An 18,554-nucleotide genomic window follows, 5' to 3' on the forward strand; every position below is an offset into this window, starting at 1 on the left:
AAGCCCCAAAACAACAAAAAACCTACCACCACCAAGAGAACAGCTGCTACTTTTCAGTTGAAAACTGCATATTTTTGTTAACACAATTCTTGAACACAGTTTTCCTTCATGGTGCACATGAAGAGAACAACAGAATAAAATGCAAGTATACATATTGCTTTTCAGACCATAACTTCATTCAAAACTGCTTAATATTTTTTTTTAATTTAACCAAAAACTTGATGGACTAAGAGAGTTTATGCAATTAAATCAGATTTAAAATTCAGTAGGTTAAAAATGTTTATCCATGAAATAATGTGCCAATGCAAGGCATGACAAAGGGGTGTACTTGAGGTGGAGCTCAGCTTCCTTCAGCTGCCAAATCAGGCTATTATTACCTTAGGCATCAAACAGTCAGAGAAGGTAATCACTTCAAAATTGCCTGTGTGACACACGGAAATTTCTGTTCTGGCACTTGGTCAGACAAAATGAAATGTTGCTTGGAAGTGGCACTTAATATTTGGCATCTTTAGGCTATGCTGATGAATCATATGGATAAGAAACACACTGCCTTTTAAAGCAGCTCTGTATCTAAAGATGCCTCTTCATTTGCAAGTTATAAAATTGACATTTGGAGCATACTTGGCAAGGTAGTTAGCCAACTTTAGTATAACATATGGGGAAACAAGACAAAAACAGAAAATTGTAAATATTTATTATTGTCCTTCAGTTAAAATAAATAAAAATAGCTATAATCACCTTTCTATCATCTGATAATTCTGTTGCTTTTACTGTTAGAAAAAGAAACCAATTTTTGACAGTTGCAAGGGACCATTTCCCATGTCAAATCAAAACATTCTTAAAAACCAGCAACACTAACCCATCAAATGAAATTCTGTCGGACTCAGCTGTAATGTGTGTATTCAGCTAGAATACACACACAGATATTCTTACATTATATCCATGCATACAGAACTAAAGTCAGTTCCTCTGCTGAGTTAGATGACTCTCCTAGAGATTCCATCACTGGAGGACAAGTAAGGAGGAAGAAGGCTGGAGAATGGCAGTAGCAGCAGTAGTAATAGTAGAAACAGCAGTACAAATTTTGGCTGCATGCACATTCGTGGAAAGGGCAGGAAAGCAGCACGGCTGGTTATGGGCTCACTACCAGGAATGCACAAAGGCACAGACTGTGAGTGCTGCACACCCTCCAAAACCTCACAAACCAGAGGAAACTTAGCAGGAACAAACAGCAGGTGGTTCTCCTTAATTTATAAAGCATGAAAAAAAGCACAATTGGTTACCCCCAAAACCTAAAAAGGTGAGTTGTGCACTGTTTTGCTCTTCATTTTCTTCCTGGCTTTGAGGGTTCTGAACATACAAAACACACAGAATTGCAATCAAGTCACTGTGACACTGGAAAGCTGAAGAGATATAAAGACACTTCTCTGCTTGTAACTTATATATTTTCTCCTGGTTTTGTCTGTTTGATCTATGGGACTATCTCTTCAGGGTCAAGGAAACAGCACATATTTCAAAGGGTTTGAAGTATGTGCTCAAGTACCATCCTAACAATAAATATCTCAGCCAACATACAGTCAGTTGAATTGGGAGTGCACTAATGAATGCTCTTAGAAAATCTAACCCTGAAACAAGCACAGTGCTAAGATCACAAGCAGCAACAGGACAGACATGTTTTGTCTACTTAACCCAAAGAGGAGAATCTGACTCATATTTAGCTCAGTACATGGAGAAAAACCAGGTGCGTGAGTAGGAAATTACGAAATGGTGGATTATGGCTGGACACCCAACAACCTTCTTGGCAGAAAAAATTCCCCCATATTAGAAAACAGTTCTCAGGAAAAGCAAAGGAAGCCTTGACATTTGACATAATTAAAAGGAAGAACAAAACACACTATAACATGTGCTGTTTGGAACAAACAGCATTGGCAGGTGGACAGACTGGATGATCTAATGAAAGTTTATTTGCCATTTTTAACTTGCCTGATTCCATAAAACAGGAGAAAAAAAAAACAAGAGGGGTCATAAAAATGGTTTCTGGCTAATAGATGGAATGGTATAAGAAATCCAGGACACCTTAGGCCACAGACAACTAAAGGGAGAAAAAAAAACCCTTTCATTTTGTCATTTAAAAAACAAATCGGCTTTTTAAGTGTCAATTGTAAGAACATTAAGTAAGAGAAAACATCCACTTCAGATGCTTGAGAAAGTGATGTAATTTTTAACAAGTACTGCAATCTCTCCTAACACCTCTAAGCTAATGGATCTTGCCCAGCATTTCCTTTTGATGTGGTACTTTGCTTGCTAGCCTTGTCCTTGGTCTTTTTACAGTGGGGTTTGTTTTTTTTTTATTATCATGGGTTTGTCAACTACATGATGTTTGCAGAAATCGCAATGCAGATTCTGCCATGTCAGATCTCATGTTTCTGCTTTAGATATATATATATATATATATATATATAAAGCTTTAAAATACTAAAGTAGCAAAAATATCTTATAATATAGCCATTTTTCTATGCAACACCTTTTGTGATCTCAAATGTCAGTAAGTTGCTTTAATCTTAGGACTGAGCAAGGTCTTTTTAGTTTATCACACAAGGCAAATCCTTCCACTGCATGAATACATTTGCTGTGAGGCTGTTGTCTTTCATCACAGACTGCAGCATTTCTCTCGGTATCAAAAATATCACAGCCTATGTGGTACTACATCTACTCCACTTGACAATCCAGGCAACTGTTCTAAAACAGAGAACTCTGGTCTGAACAGCACACGAGAGACTACAGAAGTGCTGTAAATGCATTTTGATGACTCTTGGCAAGCTAAATGCTTAACTGTGCTCAGGGAACTGGGCTATAAATTATGCTGTCAAGTAGTTTCAAGGGCACACTAATGACAACCACGTACTGCCAGGGAACAAGGCAGTTCCCTTCCTTCTGGCCACAGAACACAGAGGCAAGGAGGTGGCAGACCAAGCTGGTTTCACAGTAGATGCTCCTCCTCTACCCTGAAGTCATCCTCTGGCTAGCAAGGTTATTTACAACCAACTTCTGCTGGCAGCTCAAAGCACGCCCAATGGGGAAATTTTAAATAATACAGATTTGCTGAAAAAAAAATCCCATTAGTTCTTTTTAAGTATGCCTTCTCTTTAGCTAGTACAGAAGATTTACCAGTATTCTCTCGCTATTTACAGTCATTTCCCATTTTTCTTTTCTTCTAAGGTTTTAGGAGAGATCATTGTTATATTTGTAACCTACTGTTACACATTGTGTATGATATAGACTGACAGTTTTAAGAAACTGTGGACTTAATCAAAAAGTTATTCACTTATATTTGATATACGTAATAGCACTTATTACCAAGACTCCCATAACTCAGTAAAGCATCTCTTTTCAAGTAAGATTATAATCCAAATGGATTTTTTTTAATAATCTCTTTAATAGAAACAAAATCTGATGCAAATTTAGATCACACTCCATACAGAGAATGACATTCTTATTGGAACTACCTGTGAAATTTAGGAAGAATATTTAGAAAAAATGGGAAATACAACTTTAGTGAAATTTGCCTTGATTCTTTCTCCACCACATTAAGTTCCCATTAGAGTCACAAACAAGTCAATTAACCTTCCCACACAGCATTTCCCTCCCACAAACACCTGCACAGAACTGCCTGCCTGTTCTACAGGAGCACTAGGAATTTCAGAACATGCAAAGCTCAGTCTAACCCACAGGCAAACAACCTCCAGCGCAATAATGTTATGTAATTAAAGATGGGTGCTGTTAAAAGCAGCCAGCATCTAATGAAGATTTTCAAAATTAGTAACAAAATGCACACCCAGTGCAATAGTGTCCATATTTGAAAAACATTTCCGAAAAATTTAGGAAAAATACATTGCAGTCTTGCCAAGGCCTCACAATTAGCTGATAATTTAAATTCCTCCTGTGTCTGTGGCATTCACAGGTCCAGACCATTCAACAGTGCTTCTGGCATATGGTATATCCACATTCCATAAGCATTTGTGACCTATTCACTGAAGGCATGTGCTCATTTCTGTTCTCCCTTTACTGAGAAAAACACCATGGGAGCTAACAAACTCAGATCCACATGAAACTGAGCACTTGCAGCAAAAGAACATGAAATAGCTATTTTCTACAACACTTGTTAATATTCTGCCATTTAAGGTGGATAATCAGTTTTAAGAAACCAAATGAATGAACAACACTAGACTGTGAATACAGTAATTATAAAACTTGTGGGTACTTCCACAAGGCCAATACAGACAACTGCAACTTTAAAGAAATGGAAAGCAAGGTAAGGTATGAGGCAAACTGGGTGAAAAAGCTGTCCCCACAGCCATGAATATTCAAAGCATAAACAAAACCATTACAAGAATCAAGCTCATGATATTCTAATATCTCATGGGAGTATCTGAGAAGAGATGGGAGAAGGGAGAAACAGCACAGAAATTCCCAATCCCCCCTACAGATTTAACACTGAGGAATCTAAAAGGAGTCTTACCTCAAGTTTACATGCCCTGTCCCTGCTGAGGGGCTCCAAGGGAAAACTCAGGTTATTCGCTTCTGCCAGGGAACGCAAATCAAAATAATACTTGGCATAAACACTGGAGGGAACATTGATATTGAACTGTAACAGCTCAAGAAACTGGCGTTCTAGCTCATTCCTGTGGAAAGAAGACAAACATGGAAACGTATTTCAAACTGTGCATTCTGAATGTAATTTTACTTTAAATTGCAAATGGCATAAACCAAGTTCATTTTTTATCCTTGGCAGATGCAATTATCCCAGCCTAAGGTTTGACCTTCTCTACCAAGTTCTATCAGTGTACTCACACCAGTGAGGAATATGAGACATGCTGCACCTTGCAGCTGCTACTGCAATGCCAATCAAATCCAGACACAAAGTTTTGTTAGTGAAAGGGCACCTTTATCAGTTTAGCTAACACAATTTTGGAAAGAAAATCTAGCAGGAAAAAAAACAACTCGTAGTTTCTGCTTTACCTCCACTAGGTGGGTCTGCACACACAGCTATGCCACAACACACACACACACCTGCCCTAAAATTGTCAGGTTCCTCTCATAAACGCTGAAAATTACCCTAACACATAAATTACTGAAGAACTTATTCACTCCCTGCAGCTCTTCATAATCAATCATTTAGAATTAGTCATGGGAAACGTGAATTTTTCATCATACCCTCTTTATGAACAGAATAAAGCAAATTTTCCCTTAGATGTGCAACCAAAATTGACAGTGGTGATCACGTGTCGAGCATCTAAACCAAAACCATGTTTGTCAAAATACCTGATAGGAACAGAGCTCCTGTTTGAGCTCTGTTCCCACCACGTAAAACTTTGGTACGCAAATACATTATTCCCTGTATCAATACATTAAAAAGTACATTGAGAAATAAGCCAAATAACAAAATTAAGGACTGGAAATTTTCATAAATTGCACAGTAATCGCATATCCTACTTAATACTTATGCAGGGACATATGATACATCCAAAACAGTGATTTCAAGATATGAGAAATAAAAAAATAAATGCGTGGTGAAAGCTATCAATGTTTGCTGAAGAGCCTAGTGACTGCACTGCTATGCTACCAGCAGGCACTGACTGATGATTACACTGTCTTTAAGTTACATTCTCACTGCTGTGCAAGTGTGCAAGGAATATGAAACAGAAGTTGCACAGTTTGCAATAGAAGAGAAAGGATCTGAAGATAAAAAGTACTGGTATAGTAGTTTTTCAATGCTGAATTATTTTTCTCCACACTTTTTACCCTTATATAATCCTTACATCATAATCATTGTCCTTTCTTATCCTCACACTCTATGCCAAAATTCTATGTTTACATAATGATAAATACTAATTAATACTAAAAGACTAACTAAAAACTGGATATGGAGTCTTTGACTTTAATTCACATTGTTGAAGATCCCAACTTAAAAATCCAAGTAAAAAAGTTACACCTTAAGATGCCTATAAATAGAAAGAAAATATTACCTTTACATGTCTTTTTATACTGCCAAGATTGTACATTCTGCAAGCTAAGCCTAAAGTTCTATGTTAACTGATAATATAAAGCCTATTTAGTGGCAGAAGACACTGGCTGTACCCCTTTTGAAAAGCACCCTCAAAAATCTCAAATACACAGCCTCAGAGTCTTATTATCCCTTACCTCCCAGACTTTGAAGTTGGATCGGTATATTAGCTACAGATCAGAAAGGACAAAACCATGCAAATATCTCTCACTGAATTTATGTAATCTGACTAACCACCATACCCTGTTTACCCCATACTCCTCCCTCAGACTGCTCCATCATGGGTTTTCCTGGCCCACTCCTCAGAAATTCAGTGTAATGCCACACACATCACTACAGGTACCCACTGCACTTCAGTTCCTCCCAAGCTCTCTGCTCACTTTTAGGCACACTTCACTGCACTGATGCTGACTTACAAAACCCTCAAAGGTTCTGCTTGATGTTTTGCAAGATACACTTATGCAAATTGAAGATTTTGACCTAGAGCTCTCCTTCTGCCTTACTAATAAAATGAAAGGCCCTGTCTTGCTGAGAGCCAGACACTTCAAAATCATCATAACTGTACTAACTAACTAACTAACCAGCTAACTAAAAAGAAGAAGGAAAAAAAAACTGCCACGTTGCAGATAAGAGGAAAACAAAATTTGGAAAAACTGACATCAAGAATATAAGCACCAGAATCTTTGCTGGAGGATTCACATGGAGCCCTACATTCAAAGCCCATTGAACTAGATCTCCAAGTACATATAGAGAGCTCAGACTCCTCAGAGGCTTCTGGGTTTACAGTCTGTGAGAACCCTAAAATCTCTTAAGGAAAGGGTAAGAAGAGAAAAACCTTGAGGACAAGGACTCATCACAGTTTGACTTGGGGAATGTGCAGTGCAGAAAGGGGCTGATGTTAGCACAGCTCTGCCACGTGAGTATTGGTGTTATATAGCTTAAGTGCAGCTTCTAACAGTAGCACCATCACATCTGTTTGTCAGAAACAATAACCTCTTTTTTTGTTTCCTTTCACATCACATTCAAGAAAAGCCCTGAGAATTAGCAATTTCAAACCTCACATTTATAATCATTCTTGATTAATACTGTCATACAGCACAGTCAAACCTGTGACTCTGCTTCAAGCTGTTCAGCACTTCAGCTCATGTCTCAGCTTCAGGAACACTTTAAAAGCACACAGATTTGCCTTGGAGGAGAAGTGAATGGAGGGAGACCCTTACTGCTACTGAATACTCAAAAAGCATGAGAAAAGGATCAAGGGGAAAAGTAACTTTACAAAATCACTTAGATTCCACAAAATCAGTTAAGGAACCATTAGCAAATTATAGCAAGGAATAATATGGCACACAGAAATGTGAAGGGCCTGATTTTGGTTTTTGTCCACCTTATCTCTCTCTTTCATTTTGGAAACCTCATTCTGTCCAGATTTTTAATATTTTGGAAACTAATTCAGCAGGATACCGGGGGGAAAAAAGTCAAAACCCAAAAGCATACATTTTAAATAATGGCAATAAATAACTGGGTGATCATCTAAAGGTTATAAAGATAAGTTCCTTTTCTGCCTTACCTGTCCATCTACATCTGCAATGGAGAATTAGCATAGCAATTGTAATAGTAAATGTGATAGTAAATTATGCTGAAGCAAATACATGCAGGCTTACTGGATGTGGGGATTTTTATCAAACCACACATTTAAATATTCTGTAGATCTGTTTTCATTATTGTGCACGAATATCATCCAGTTGTAACATACACTTCAACCAGAAAACAAAAATAATTCGTGTCTTCTATATAAGCAGCTGTCAAGCTGACCTCATGCCATCTCTCAGCATTCACCATGTTTAGATACAACACAAATATACCAACTTCATATAATTTATGAAAGAACTTCCCGTCACTCTCACAGACACAGATCTTGGCATTCTTTGACAAAGATAAACAAACTGCACTCACATGTCTTCAACAGTGATATCCTTCAGGATCTGGCAGTAATCCACGTTCCACACTGCCTGGTCGTCCCAAACTTTAGATGCCAGTAGAATTGCCCCCAGGACTATTCGCTTCCAGTTTGCTGGACAAATATCTATCTCTGCATAAGTTAAGAGTCTTTCAAGATATACCTGTGGAAATGCATCAAAATCAAGACTTGATTGATTTTGCTATTAGGTAGAAATGAAAACTACTCCCATTCTAGCAACTGTAAAACAGTAATCTGCTTTCGAGAAGATTCTTTTATTATAAAAGTTGTCATTTCAAATACACATGTTAATGCCAGGCTTAAAACTGGATGTGATAAATCCACTTTAGTTGGCCTTTGTCTTCTGATCCTATTACACATTTCAAGAGGTCAGACATCAGACTCCTAAATACACTGTTTCTTCTTTAGCTGTGATTTCCTCCTGCCTGCCATCCTAAACTTTAACATTATCTTATAATACTGTAAAACAAAATATAACAGTTTATTTTTTTTTCCTTCTTAAGGAAGGCAAACTGTTATTTAAGCACAAAATTCCAAATTATGTGTCAAGCCCATTACCGAAGATGGAAGTTTGACTTTTTATTTAGCGGATCATTCTGAAAAGACTTTGATGTACAAAATCTGATCTTGTGAGACTGCAGAAACACAAAGCTCAGAAAGAAGGTGGCACATGGATCTCCCTGGTGTCTGCACTACCTGGGGGCTCTGTGCAAAATGCTGTCTTTTGCTTTGCAGACAGCCTGTGTAAACAAGCTCCTTACACTCTATACTGCAAAAGGCAATTTGTCAACTTTGCAAGCAAAACTGTTCCTCAAATAATGAAATACAGCATTCCCTGGAGTCATCCCTGGGAAGCAAAAAACTTCTTTAAAGCAATACACTAATACTGGGAGGTTCATAAGCAGAGAGCATATGGAAGCTGCAATATTATGCCACTCAAATTAGCAGATGAACTTAATTTGCTTCACATCAGTGCAGAGTTTGACTCTCTATTGTTAATGCAAACCTTCTAAATCTCAGCTTTTCACATCCAGTTTTAGAAGACTTAGAATGAATACTCCACATTTATAGATACATAAAGCATATAAAAATCAGAAAATATATCCTTTCCAATGTACAGCTCTGGCTTAGAAAGAGAAAAGAAAAACAACTACATAAGGATTTTGCGGGGGCTGAAATTCAAAGGCACTTAGAGAAGAAAATGTAAATGGGTAACAATTATATTGCAAGGAAAGACATAGAATCATGGAATAGTTTGGCTTGGAAGGACCTTTAAAAGCCATTTAGTTTCAACCCTCCTATCATGGGCAGGAAAATCTTTCACTAGACAGATTGCTCCCATCCAGCCTGGCCTTGAACACTTCCAGGGATAGGGCATCCACTTCTCTGGGCAACCTGTTCCAGTGTCTCACCAGCTTCACAGTAAAGAATTCTTCCTAACATGTAATCTAACCTCTTTCAGGTTAAAACCATTTATAGCCCTTGTCCTATCATTAAAAAGTCATAAAGTGTTCCTCTCCAGATTTCCTGTAAGCCTTCTTTAAGTGCTAGAAGGCTGCTGAAAGGCATTCCCTGAGCCTTCTTTTCTCCAGGCTGCACAGCCCCAAATCTCTCAGCCTATCATGGGAGAGGTGTTCCAACCCTCTGATCAGCTTCATCACCCTGCTCTGCACTTGCTCCAGCTGACCTATGGACTTCTTATGTCAGAGACCTCAAAGCTGGATGCAGCACTCAGGTGAACAGAGCAGAGGGACAGACTCCCTCCACCTGCTGCCCAGGACACGTTTGGCTGTCTGGGCTGCCAGAATACACTGCCAGGCCATGTCCAGCTCCTCCCCAGCCAGACCCTCCAAGTTGTTCCTGGCAGGGCTGCTCTCAAGTCATCCTGCTTAGCCTGTATTTTGTGCTTGGTATTGCCCTGACCCACATGCAAGACCTTTCAGTTGGCCTTGTTGAACTTCATGAGTGCTGCACAGGCCAGCCTCTCAAGCCTGTCAAGGCCCATGTGCACAGCAGATGAAATTACAGCTCAGTAAAAAGGCAGCATAAACTTGTCACTATTTTCCCACCAGCACGTACTTGAGAAATCAGAATTAAAAATTAAATAGGAGTTTGATAAGACTCTATTCCTACACCTACTTCATAAGCATATTGATGCATCTTCCAATAGCATGTTAAGGGTTGTGAAAAATCACTCGTGCTTCCTTGGTGATAACTTGGGCTTGACTCCACATACACTGTTTGCTGGAACAAGGCTCTTTATCATGCTTCTGTAAAAGTAAGGATGATAAACAGCTCTCCATGAGAAAGGCACTTAGTGTAGCTTTCAACTCCATTCTTGAACATGCCTTAAATGAGCGTTTTATTTTGTTCACTTACTGTGGCCTCCTTTACTCAGCCTTGGGTTTTAAGTATATGTTCAAGAAAGAGAAGACAGAAAAAGAACAAGACTACTTGCAGCAAACATTTGTAGAAGTTTAAAAAGGTCCTCAGACAGTGAGAACTCACTGTACTCTAGGATTTGTGACATCATCAGGGTATATTTGGGAGACATTAGCGTAGGTCTTCAACTTTTAATCAAGCTCACCCAGCGACACACACAGCCTTTCTTCTAGCTCTCCCTGTCTCTCTCTCCCAGAGAGAACCCACTGACTGTAGATTGGGAAATTTAGGCTGGAAACTAGAGCAACCTCATAACAGCACCACACACAGAGCCAACTGAGCTGTCTCCAGTGTAAATGTGCCAAAGTTCATTATTTCTGATAAATGGAGCTGGTTTCATTTCAGAGCATTTCAATATATAATGCCCTAGTGGGACACAGTACCAGCCCATGATGTCCCATGATGGGACATCAGAGTTGGACAGGTAGAGCCTGCCATGCACCCACTACTGCAGGGGGTGCTTCTGGCTGCTGTGAAGATGTGCTGAATCAGGAGAGACTTTTGGAGAAAGGCCAGGTGGCTTCCAGCCTGCTTGAAGAGGAAGGCTGGTGGGGTGGTTAATCACTACGCTACTCATCCCAAACAAACTCATGGCTGGTGGGAGAACACCACCTGCTTCTGCTGGCAAAAGCCAGTGCATCTTCCCACACACACAGGGAGGCATGCTTCACCTCATTAAAAAAAAATCACTGAAAATGTTGGCCCTGTAATGGCAAACGTGAGATATGGAAATACCATTTGTATGCAATTATGTCTACACATTGTCTTAAACACAAGGGTCATTTTCTTAAATATGGGGTTTGTATCAAACAGACTGGGATTTTGAATTTATTACGTGGTTCTGTGTATTTGTCTCTTGTAATGAATTTCACTGGCCTAATTTTCAAAAGCAAAACACTTTCTACATCTTCTTTAGAACTAGCTGCTATAAAGTAATATAATAAAGCTGAATTTTAAAAGGTCACAATAGATAGGAATATTACTATTTGCATCCCAGAATGCTGGAATAAATTGCCTTACATGGCAAAAGACAAAAAATGCAGAAGAAAGAACATGAGAAACAATATTTTCTTTCTTTTTTTTTTAAACATAAGTCTAAGAACTCTCTCTTCTTGATTATTTTGTCAGGCGTTCCTTTATGGAACTAGAAATAAAGAGCTTTAAGTGTCTAGAGGTAAAAATATTATTTGCCTCCACCATCTTTTAACAGCTGTATCCAGGGTCAAAAATGGAATTAAGCTTAAAACAAACTGAAGCTGTTGCACCATTGCTGCTTTTTTCCAATTTGCTTCACCCTTTGCAGTGCCTGAAAGTAAGCTTTTGAGGCGGAATTCTTCAGTACTTCTCTATCAAACATTCAAAAGCTGAATTCCTGAAAGACTCATATTTTTTTCAGCCTTAATTTAACAACTAGTTCTGCCCAACCAGCATCCAAGAGCCATCTTCATCACATTTACCATTGCTCACTTAGTTCTATGAATGTATGCATAGATATCTTTTACAGAATAATAACAAGACTACTTATATCAATTAAAGTTGCTGATGTGACATGAGCAAAAACTTTCAGTGGTTTCAGTCAAACAAGACATTCTTCTGAATTCCTTCCAGCTTGCAAAGAACAAATACAACTCAGTGTTAGTAACAGCAACACTACAATAGTCAAAACTCATTTGTACCATAAGTCAAATCCTAGCTGAAATGAAAATACAATCCTGATTAGGAAAATGCCAATGGCCATTGGTCTGTCAATACATTTTTATTTACAAACTCAATACCTCAGAGTCTAGCACCTCCATTATTAGTCTACAGTTCTGCATTTGGGAATGAACCACATGATTTTCTGTGACTGTCTAACAAGCTTTGATGGACAACAGCCGCACTTCATTGGAGATATTTTAGTAACTAAGCACAGGTCAGAAACACAGCGCACAGAGTTAAGATTTCAAAGGAGCAATATTGCATTATTATTTTCCATCTCTTCCCACAGACTAACACCAAGATTTCACAATGACTGACCTTTATACTTGGGATATCAGCAATTTATTACTTAATCATAAATGAAACCAATTTGGTGATTTTCCCCTGTTAAAAATTAATTTATCTGAATGAAAGAGACTTTACTTCTACTAATTGAATAAAATTACCACTCCATGGGTATAGATAATCCCAAATTGGCTGGAAGTTCAATGAACTCCGCAGAGGTTCATTAGCTTAGATGTTGCACCACAGGAATGTAGTTAAATGGCTTCCAAAGCCATTTCAGGTCCAGCAGAAGTACAGAACCGATTTGTTTCAGCACGTATCTCCAGCTCTTAAATCTGCCAGACCTGAAACAACTCCAGGCTGACCTACTTTGGATGCCTCTGATCTAGACACCCAGGACCTGGACTTGCAGTAGCATGCTAAATAGCATTAGGCCATCCATTATAACCACTAGTCCTGGGGGGCTTTTTTAATCCAAACACAGAACTGCAACATGGCACAAACTATAAGGATCAGCAACAGCAACCAAGGCCCAGCAGTGCTGCTCCAGCCACTGCCGAGCTTTAACCACCCCCAGGGTGGTTACTTGCAGATGGGTGAATCCATCCTGCTCTTCCCAAGTGTTTATTAGTAACTAAGCACAGTATCCTGTGCTGTCCCAGTTATCTAAGATGTCAGGCTCCCCATGATCCTGGAGAGGAGAGTGGTGGTTACACAACATCCCAATCAACAGAACATAAATCGTTTGAAGAAACTCTAAACTAAAGATAGCACTGAAGAGTTCAGTTTTAATTAGTGTGAAACAGCATCTCATGTTTCCGATCTAAGAGGATATTATAGCAGACTTTGGACATTACATAATACATTCAAATAGAAAGAAAATTAAAATACTGGAGAAGATTTCTTTCTGTTATTTCCCATCTCCAGAAGGATATATACCAGATATGAAAGTGTCAAATAATTTAATTTCAGTTTTTCACAATCAGAAAAAGCACTCATATTTTTAAAAAAAACTATGGGGTTCTCACAGAAGTTTTGCTTCTATTTGTTACTTCATTTTGAAGCTGTTCAACATTAACTTCCAATACTCTGATATCTCTTATCACATTGGAGTTGTGGTCTAAGCACTAACAACACAGTAGTTCTTTTTTTAGGCTTCCCTAAAGCAATGGAGAAGGTTTTCTGTGGAGGTTATGAAATTTTCATCTTCAGAGAAACTCAGAACTCAACTGCTCTGGCCCTGATCTGCCTGGCTGTGCTTTGAGAAAAGACCAAACCAGACATGACCCCTGGAAGTCCCTTCCAACCAAAATTATTATGCAATTATATTTGTACGCAGTCCTAGAATTTCCTGTAGCACCACACTAAGAGGTCAGGAGTTGTGTGCTGCCCCCAAGGAACTGACTGGGAGTCTCAGCACACTCAAGCAATGGGCAAGCACTGAGGAATGTCACTGACATGACTGGAGTAATTCTGAATTTTGAGGCAGCAGCAAGAGCAAAACATTAACTTCTCCCATGTGATTTTATATGGCTTTATGTCAAATTCTATCTCTATTTTACCAATAAAACTCTAGTGGCTTTAATAATTTCTCACTTGATTTACACTGACAGAAAGGAGACAGTGGCTTTTCTATTCTAATTACTATAATTGAGAATCTACAAATTAACCTTTATTTGCAAATACCTCATTTCCTCCCTCATCAGGTAACTCACACTGTAAATTGCAGGAGCACAGAGTAACTAACAAAGATATTTCCATCCCAACATATTATGGAGAAATACAGAGTCATCTCTCTCTAATGAGAAAACTTCAGTGTGTCACAATGCCTTGAAATTGAAATGATATCTTTATGGAGAAGATTATAATTGGTAGCGGGTCTCACACAGCCAAATCACGGCTCTAATCCAATCACTAAACTGCCATATGCTCTGTTCTAAGCAATCAGCCAGTTCCCTACCACGACTCTCCAGAAATAACCATGGCTTGCAATTGCCCAGCTGGGCATTTAAAATGTTCTACAAAGGTCTGGTGCCACCCATTTGGTGGAAAAGGACATAGTTCTGGTCCTTGCAAATTCATCCAATTTTTATTTCTGAGACCAAACGGTGAGAAGAACTAACAAAAGTAGTCACAGAACTATGAAAAAAGGTGAACAACTGCAAAGTACATTACAGATATTTATAGAAAGCACGAATGAAACTGAGATGAAAATCACACATCTCCAGGTTTGCCCCCTAATTTACTCATTTTATGGCAAATACCTATAATCCATGTTAAATGCTCTCCAACTGTTAGGAAACATTGACTTTCCAGTCTAAAACTGGGATCAGTACTCATTCTTTGCCCACACAGAAGCCCAAGAGGCATCAGCAGATACACACTCTCTGAACATTCTCTTCTATTGCAATTTAAAAAGAATTCCCACTCCATCCCCACCTTCATTGTTCTTTTTTCATTAAGTGCAACTCTAAGGCAAGGATTGACTAAGTAGATGTGTAAGTGTTAACTGATAATCCCTCATGTGTTGTAATTACACCGCAGTCAGAAGGTAACAGTCCTAAACCCAGGGACCAGAATCTCTTTATCCCACCAGTTCCCAGAGCACAGGCTCCTCCTGGCCTCCTCCAGAGTGTATCTGAGCCATGTCCAGCTGCCAAGGGGCTCAGGATTGTCAGCACAAGTCGAGGGACCTCCTCTCTACACCTTGGAGACCTTCCTCTGATGCAGCCAAGTGCTGGGCTTTGGCACCTCCCCAGGAATGCCTGAAGACCAGGACAAAGGTGGACACCAACAATAGTGGATACACACAACTCTCCTCGTGGGTTCCTTACACAGGACAGAGCCTGGCTGCACTGCCTGGCCTTGCTCACACCCAGCCACTCTCATGGCCTCATGGTCACAAGCACTGCTCTGGATTGCACTCCAAGGTCTTCAGGGAATCCTGCATCTTCCATCAGCTGCATAAGGGTTGGAGGTTACACTGGGCCAGCAGAAAAGGACTTCTGCAGATCAAGTGTCCCTACGGACTCTGGACACCCTTTTGTGTTTTCCTTTCCTTTTAAACAAGTATCAGATTTTTTATAGATCAACTGAAATATACTTTTGAAATAAAGTGCTTTATCAGCATTCAAAAGCAAAAATATCCTAGTGAAAGGAAACCAATAAAAACCCACAACTTTCTCCATTCCTCCAAATACAAAGAAAACGAAGCAAAACTCTCTGCAAATACAGTAATTTTCACAATACGACTCAGCAGTATTCTCTCTTTACCTAGTTACTGAAAACATGACCAAACAATACAATAAGAACTCAGGAACATCTGGCTGGATTAATTAAATCCCTATTTTTCATAAGGAGAATTTATTCTTACATACTTCAAATTTCCAATTCGCTAATATCAAATCCCCTCAGTCACAGTATGAACTCTGTAAGGGATTCCAAAAACATGCTCCTCTGAAGTTCTCAGAATAATTCAGCTCGTGCACTGTATGCATTTACATATCACTGTATCTGATCTGTCTACAGCATACAGACCCAGCATATTTGCAAATGCAAAACATGTCCTCTCTCAAACCACTACGGACACAGAAGTATATTGAAAGAGCCTTCATTTTGCCTATTTGCAAAAAACTCACAACGTTGTGCCAAGGCAAAGCAGAAAACTTGGACCTGCTCTTCAGGTCTAGTTCATAGGATTGTTTTCACAGAACAAAAGAACAAAGCATAAATATTTAATTCTCCTGACACGCAAACACGGTATTGTTTTCCTGTTCGTATGGGTAACACTCCTGTTCACATTTTTTTGTTTGCCATCCAATCAGTAGATTAACACAAGTACAACTTCCTACCTCTAGTCTGGAGGAGATGCTAAAGAGGAGACAAGCAGCCTTAGTTTTACCAAAGGTGGGAATACTCTGGGACAAGAGAGACATTTTTCAGGAAGTCAGGTCACAGAATACAGTTATGCTGTTCACTGGGGTTAAAACCACTTTAAAGTCACAAGCTTTAAATTGGCAAAATAATTCTTAAAACTAATTTTATTCTTATGGCATTGTTTTAAAAATAAATAATGTCAATTAGTATTTAATTGTTTCAACCTGAGATTTTAATTTTCCACCTATCAGTATGGGAAATCTCTTGGCAGCTCTAGAGGCTATGTGAAAATTAAATTTTTTGTTTAATTATAAATGGTTTTGCTGTAATAGTGGAAGCTTTAATTGAAATATTTTAATTAAGTGCTTGAAGCCACACAATGCTGGCTTTTTGCTGCAGAACAGCTTATCTCAGAGTCTGGGGTTTCACATTTACTCAGCTCCCGTGCTGAACACCAACTGCTGTAGAACTAATTGTTACTGCTGCTTTTACCTGGTTAATGCACGTACCAAGACAAACAGTGGGTGCATTCAACCACACACTTCGGACCACATTCATAATGTGGGCAGTAAAAACGGGTGCTTAGAACTGTTTAAAAATAATTAGAGTGAGTGAAAGAAAGAGAAAACTGTAGCATCTTGTTCAGAATGTCTCTTGATCCCCCACACTTCTTGTCTTCTGGCAACCCTCCCAGGAGGAACGAGTGGCAGACAGGGCTATCAGATTGCTCTCTGATGGACAGCCAGACTATGGCAAAACACAAGCTCCAGCAGGGAATGCTGATCTCTCCTGCTCCAGACAGGATAGCAAAACTGAGAGCACTTGCAAGGTTCAGGAACAGTAGTATCAACATTATTAAGATTTCAGGAGTGTGGGAAGGGGGAAAGGGTCGATTGCTTTTTCACAGATTGATTTCCACATATGAGTATTTCAAAAACAACACAATCTGTGTCTGGGGCCCCTCCTGATGACACAAACACAGAAAGAAATGGGATCTAGAAGTACAGAGGAAACAGAGCATCAGCAACAGAATTTCACACTTGTAAGACACTATGTATAAACTCTGAAGGTTTCTGGAAAGAGGGATCAGGCAGGTGCTATTATCCTGACAACACAGGCAAGAACAGCAGAATGGCAAACATGATCACCTGCACCAAATCTAGCCATAAATATCTGCATTGCTGCTCTGGGAACTAGGCTATAATACATTTTCCTGTTACCATTGTACTGGCTAAAAAGAAAAAAAAACAAGTCACCTAAGTCTTTAAGCACAAACAACTATGGAAACTGCTTCTGCAATATAACAAATTAACTAAAAACATTTATACTTCATTGGAGATCACATCGAAAGATCTACTTGCAAGGAAACCACCCAAGAACCAGAAGAGGCAAGTAGTTATAGAAGACTTGTGGGAAAGAACTTCCCATGTATTGCAGCAACAGAAAGGTAATGCTACTAAAAAAAAGAAAAAAGGAAAAGTTTTCTACTAAGCAGTACCCTCATTGATCAAATAACTTAATACTGAATAACAGATAAATACAACAAGGTATTTGACAGTGGGTCAATTAAATTACAGAAGAACATACTGATTCACACAATTTATCTTGTCTCTAGCAGAAAACACTTAGGAAGAAAAGGAAGAAGGATAAGCACTTAGTACAATTATGTAAAAGAAACAGGCAAAATGTCATTTCAGAAAACAAATACTGGCTGTGTCAAGCAACTAGGTAGAGTAAAACTACAAAATGGAAGGGTGGCGCACTGTAAGGTGTTTCTTGCCCAATTTCTCTTGTATTCCTGTTCTTTACTGGCTAGTGCAATTCATTCTGACCATCTGAAGGAGAAAAGCTTGCCAACAAATCTTAGAAGCCAAGGGAAATAAATTGACAGGAAATGAGTAGGTCTGGGCTTCAAAATTCACCTTCTCCAATTTCCCCTCCTTCCATCTAAAATGCATCACTAAGCTGTTATGAAACCTCATGTTGTAGTGGCAAAAAACCATTTTGTTATCTTAAAATCTCTGAGTAAAGAACATGGCCAAAATTGTGACTGAAGGCTGAAGAGAGCTGTCAGAATTGGGAGGATATAAATTTCAAAAAAATTAAGAAATTCTCAGCTGGTGGAGATCACTTTAGCTCTTTTAATCCACATTGCTATGTTGATCCACACCAGCTGAAAATCTGAACCTTTTGTGTTGTGCTATTTTTAAG

At 38.9% G+C, this 18,554-nt stretch overlaps 1 protein-coding gene and 1 long non-coding RNA gene across 3 annotated transcripts in view; one reads left to right on the plus strand and one right to left on the minus strand.

The window, feature by feature from the left end:
• LOC136358914 (uncharacterized) overlaps positions 1–18,554 on the plus strand; it is a 161,609-nt gene that overhangs the window by 76,625 nt on the left and 66,430 nt on the right. The window lies entirely within an intron of this gene.
• CCNY (cyclin Y) overlaps positions 1–18,554 on the minus strand; it is a 118,679-nt gene that overhangs the window by 4,049 nt on the left and 96,076 nt on the right. For both annotated transcript variants that reach the window (XM_066315056.1, XM_066315065.1), the window contains 2 exons: positions 8,018–8,184; positions 4,520–4,682 (listed from right to left, as the gene is read on the minus strand). In XM_066315056.1, the coding sequence (XP_066171153.1) occupies positions 4,520–4,682; positions 8,018–8,184 (330 nt within the window). The remainder of the gene's footprint in view (positions 1–4,519; positions 4,683–8,017; positions 8,185–18,554) is intronic.

The sequence above is a fragment of the Sylvia atricapilla genome, chromosome 1 (assembly GCF_009819655.1).
Source record: "Sylvia atricapilla isolate bSylAtr1 chromosome 1, bSylAtr1.pri, whole genome shotgun sequence".
Lineage (NCBI taxonomy): Eukaryota > Metazoa > Chordata > Aves > Passeriformes > Sylviidae > Sylvia > Sylvia atricapilla.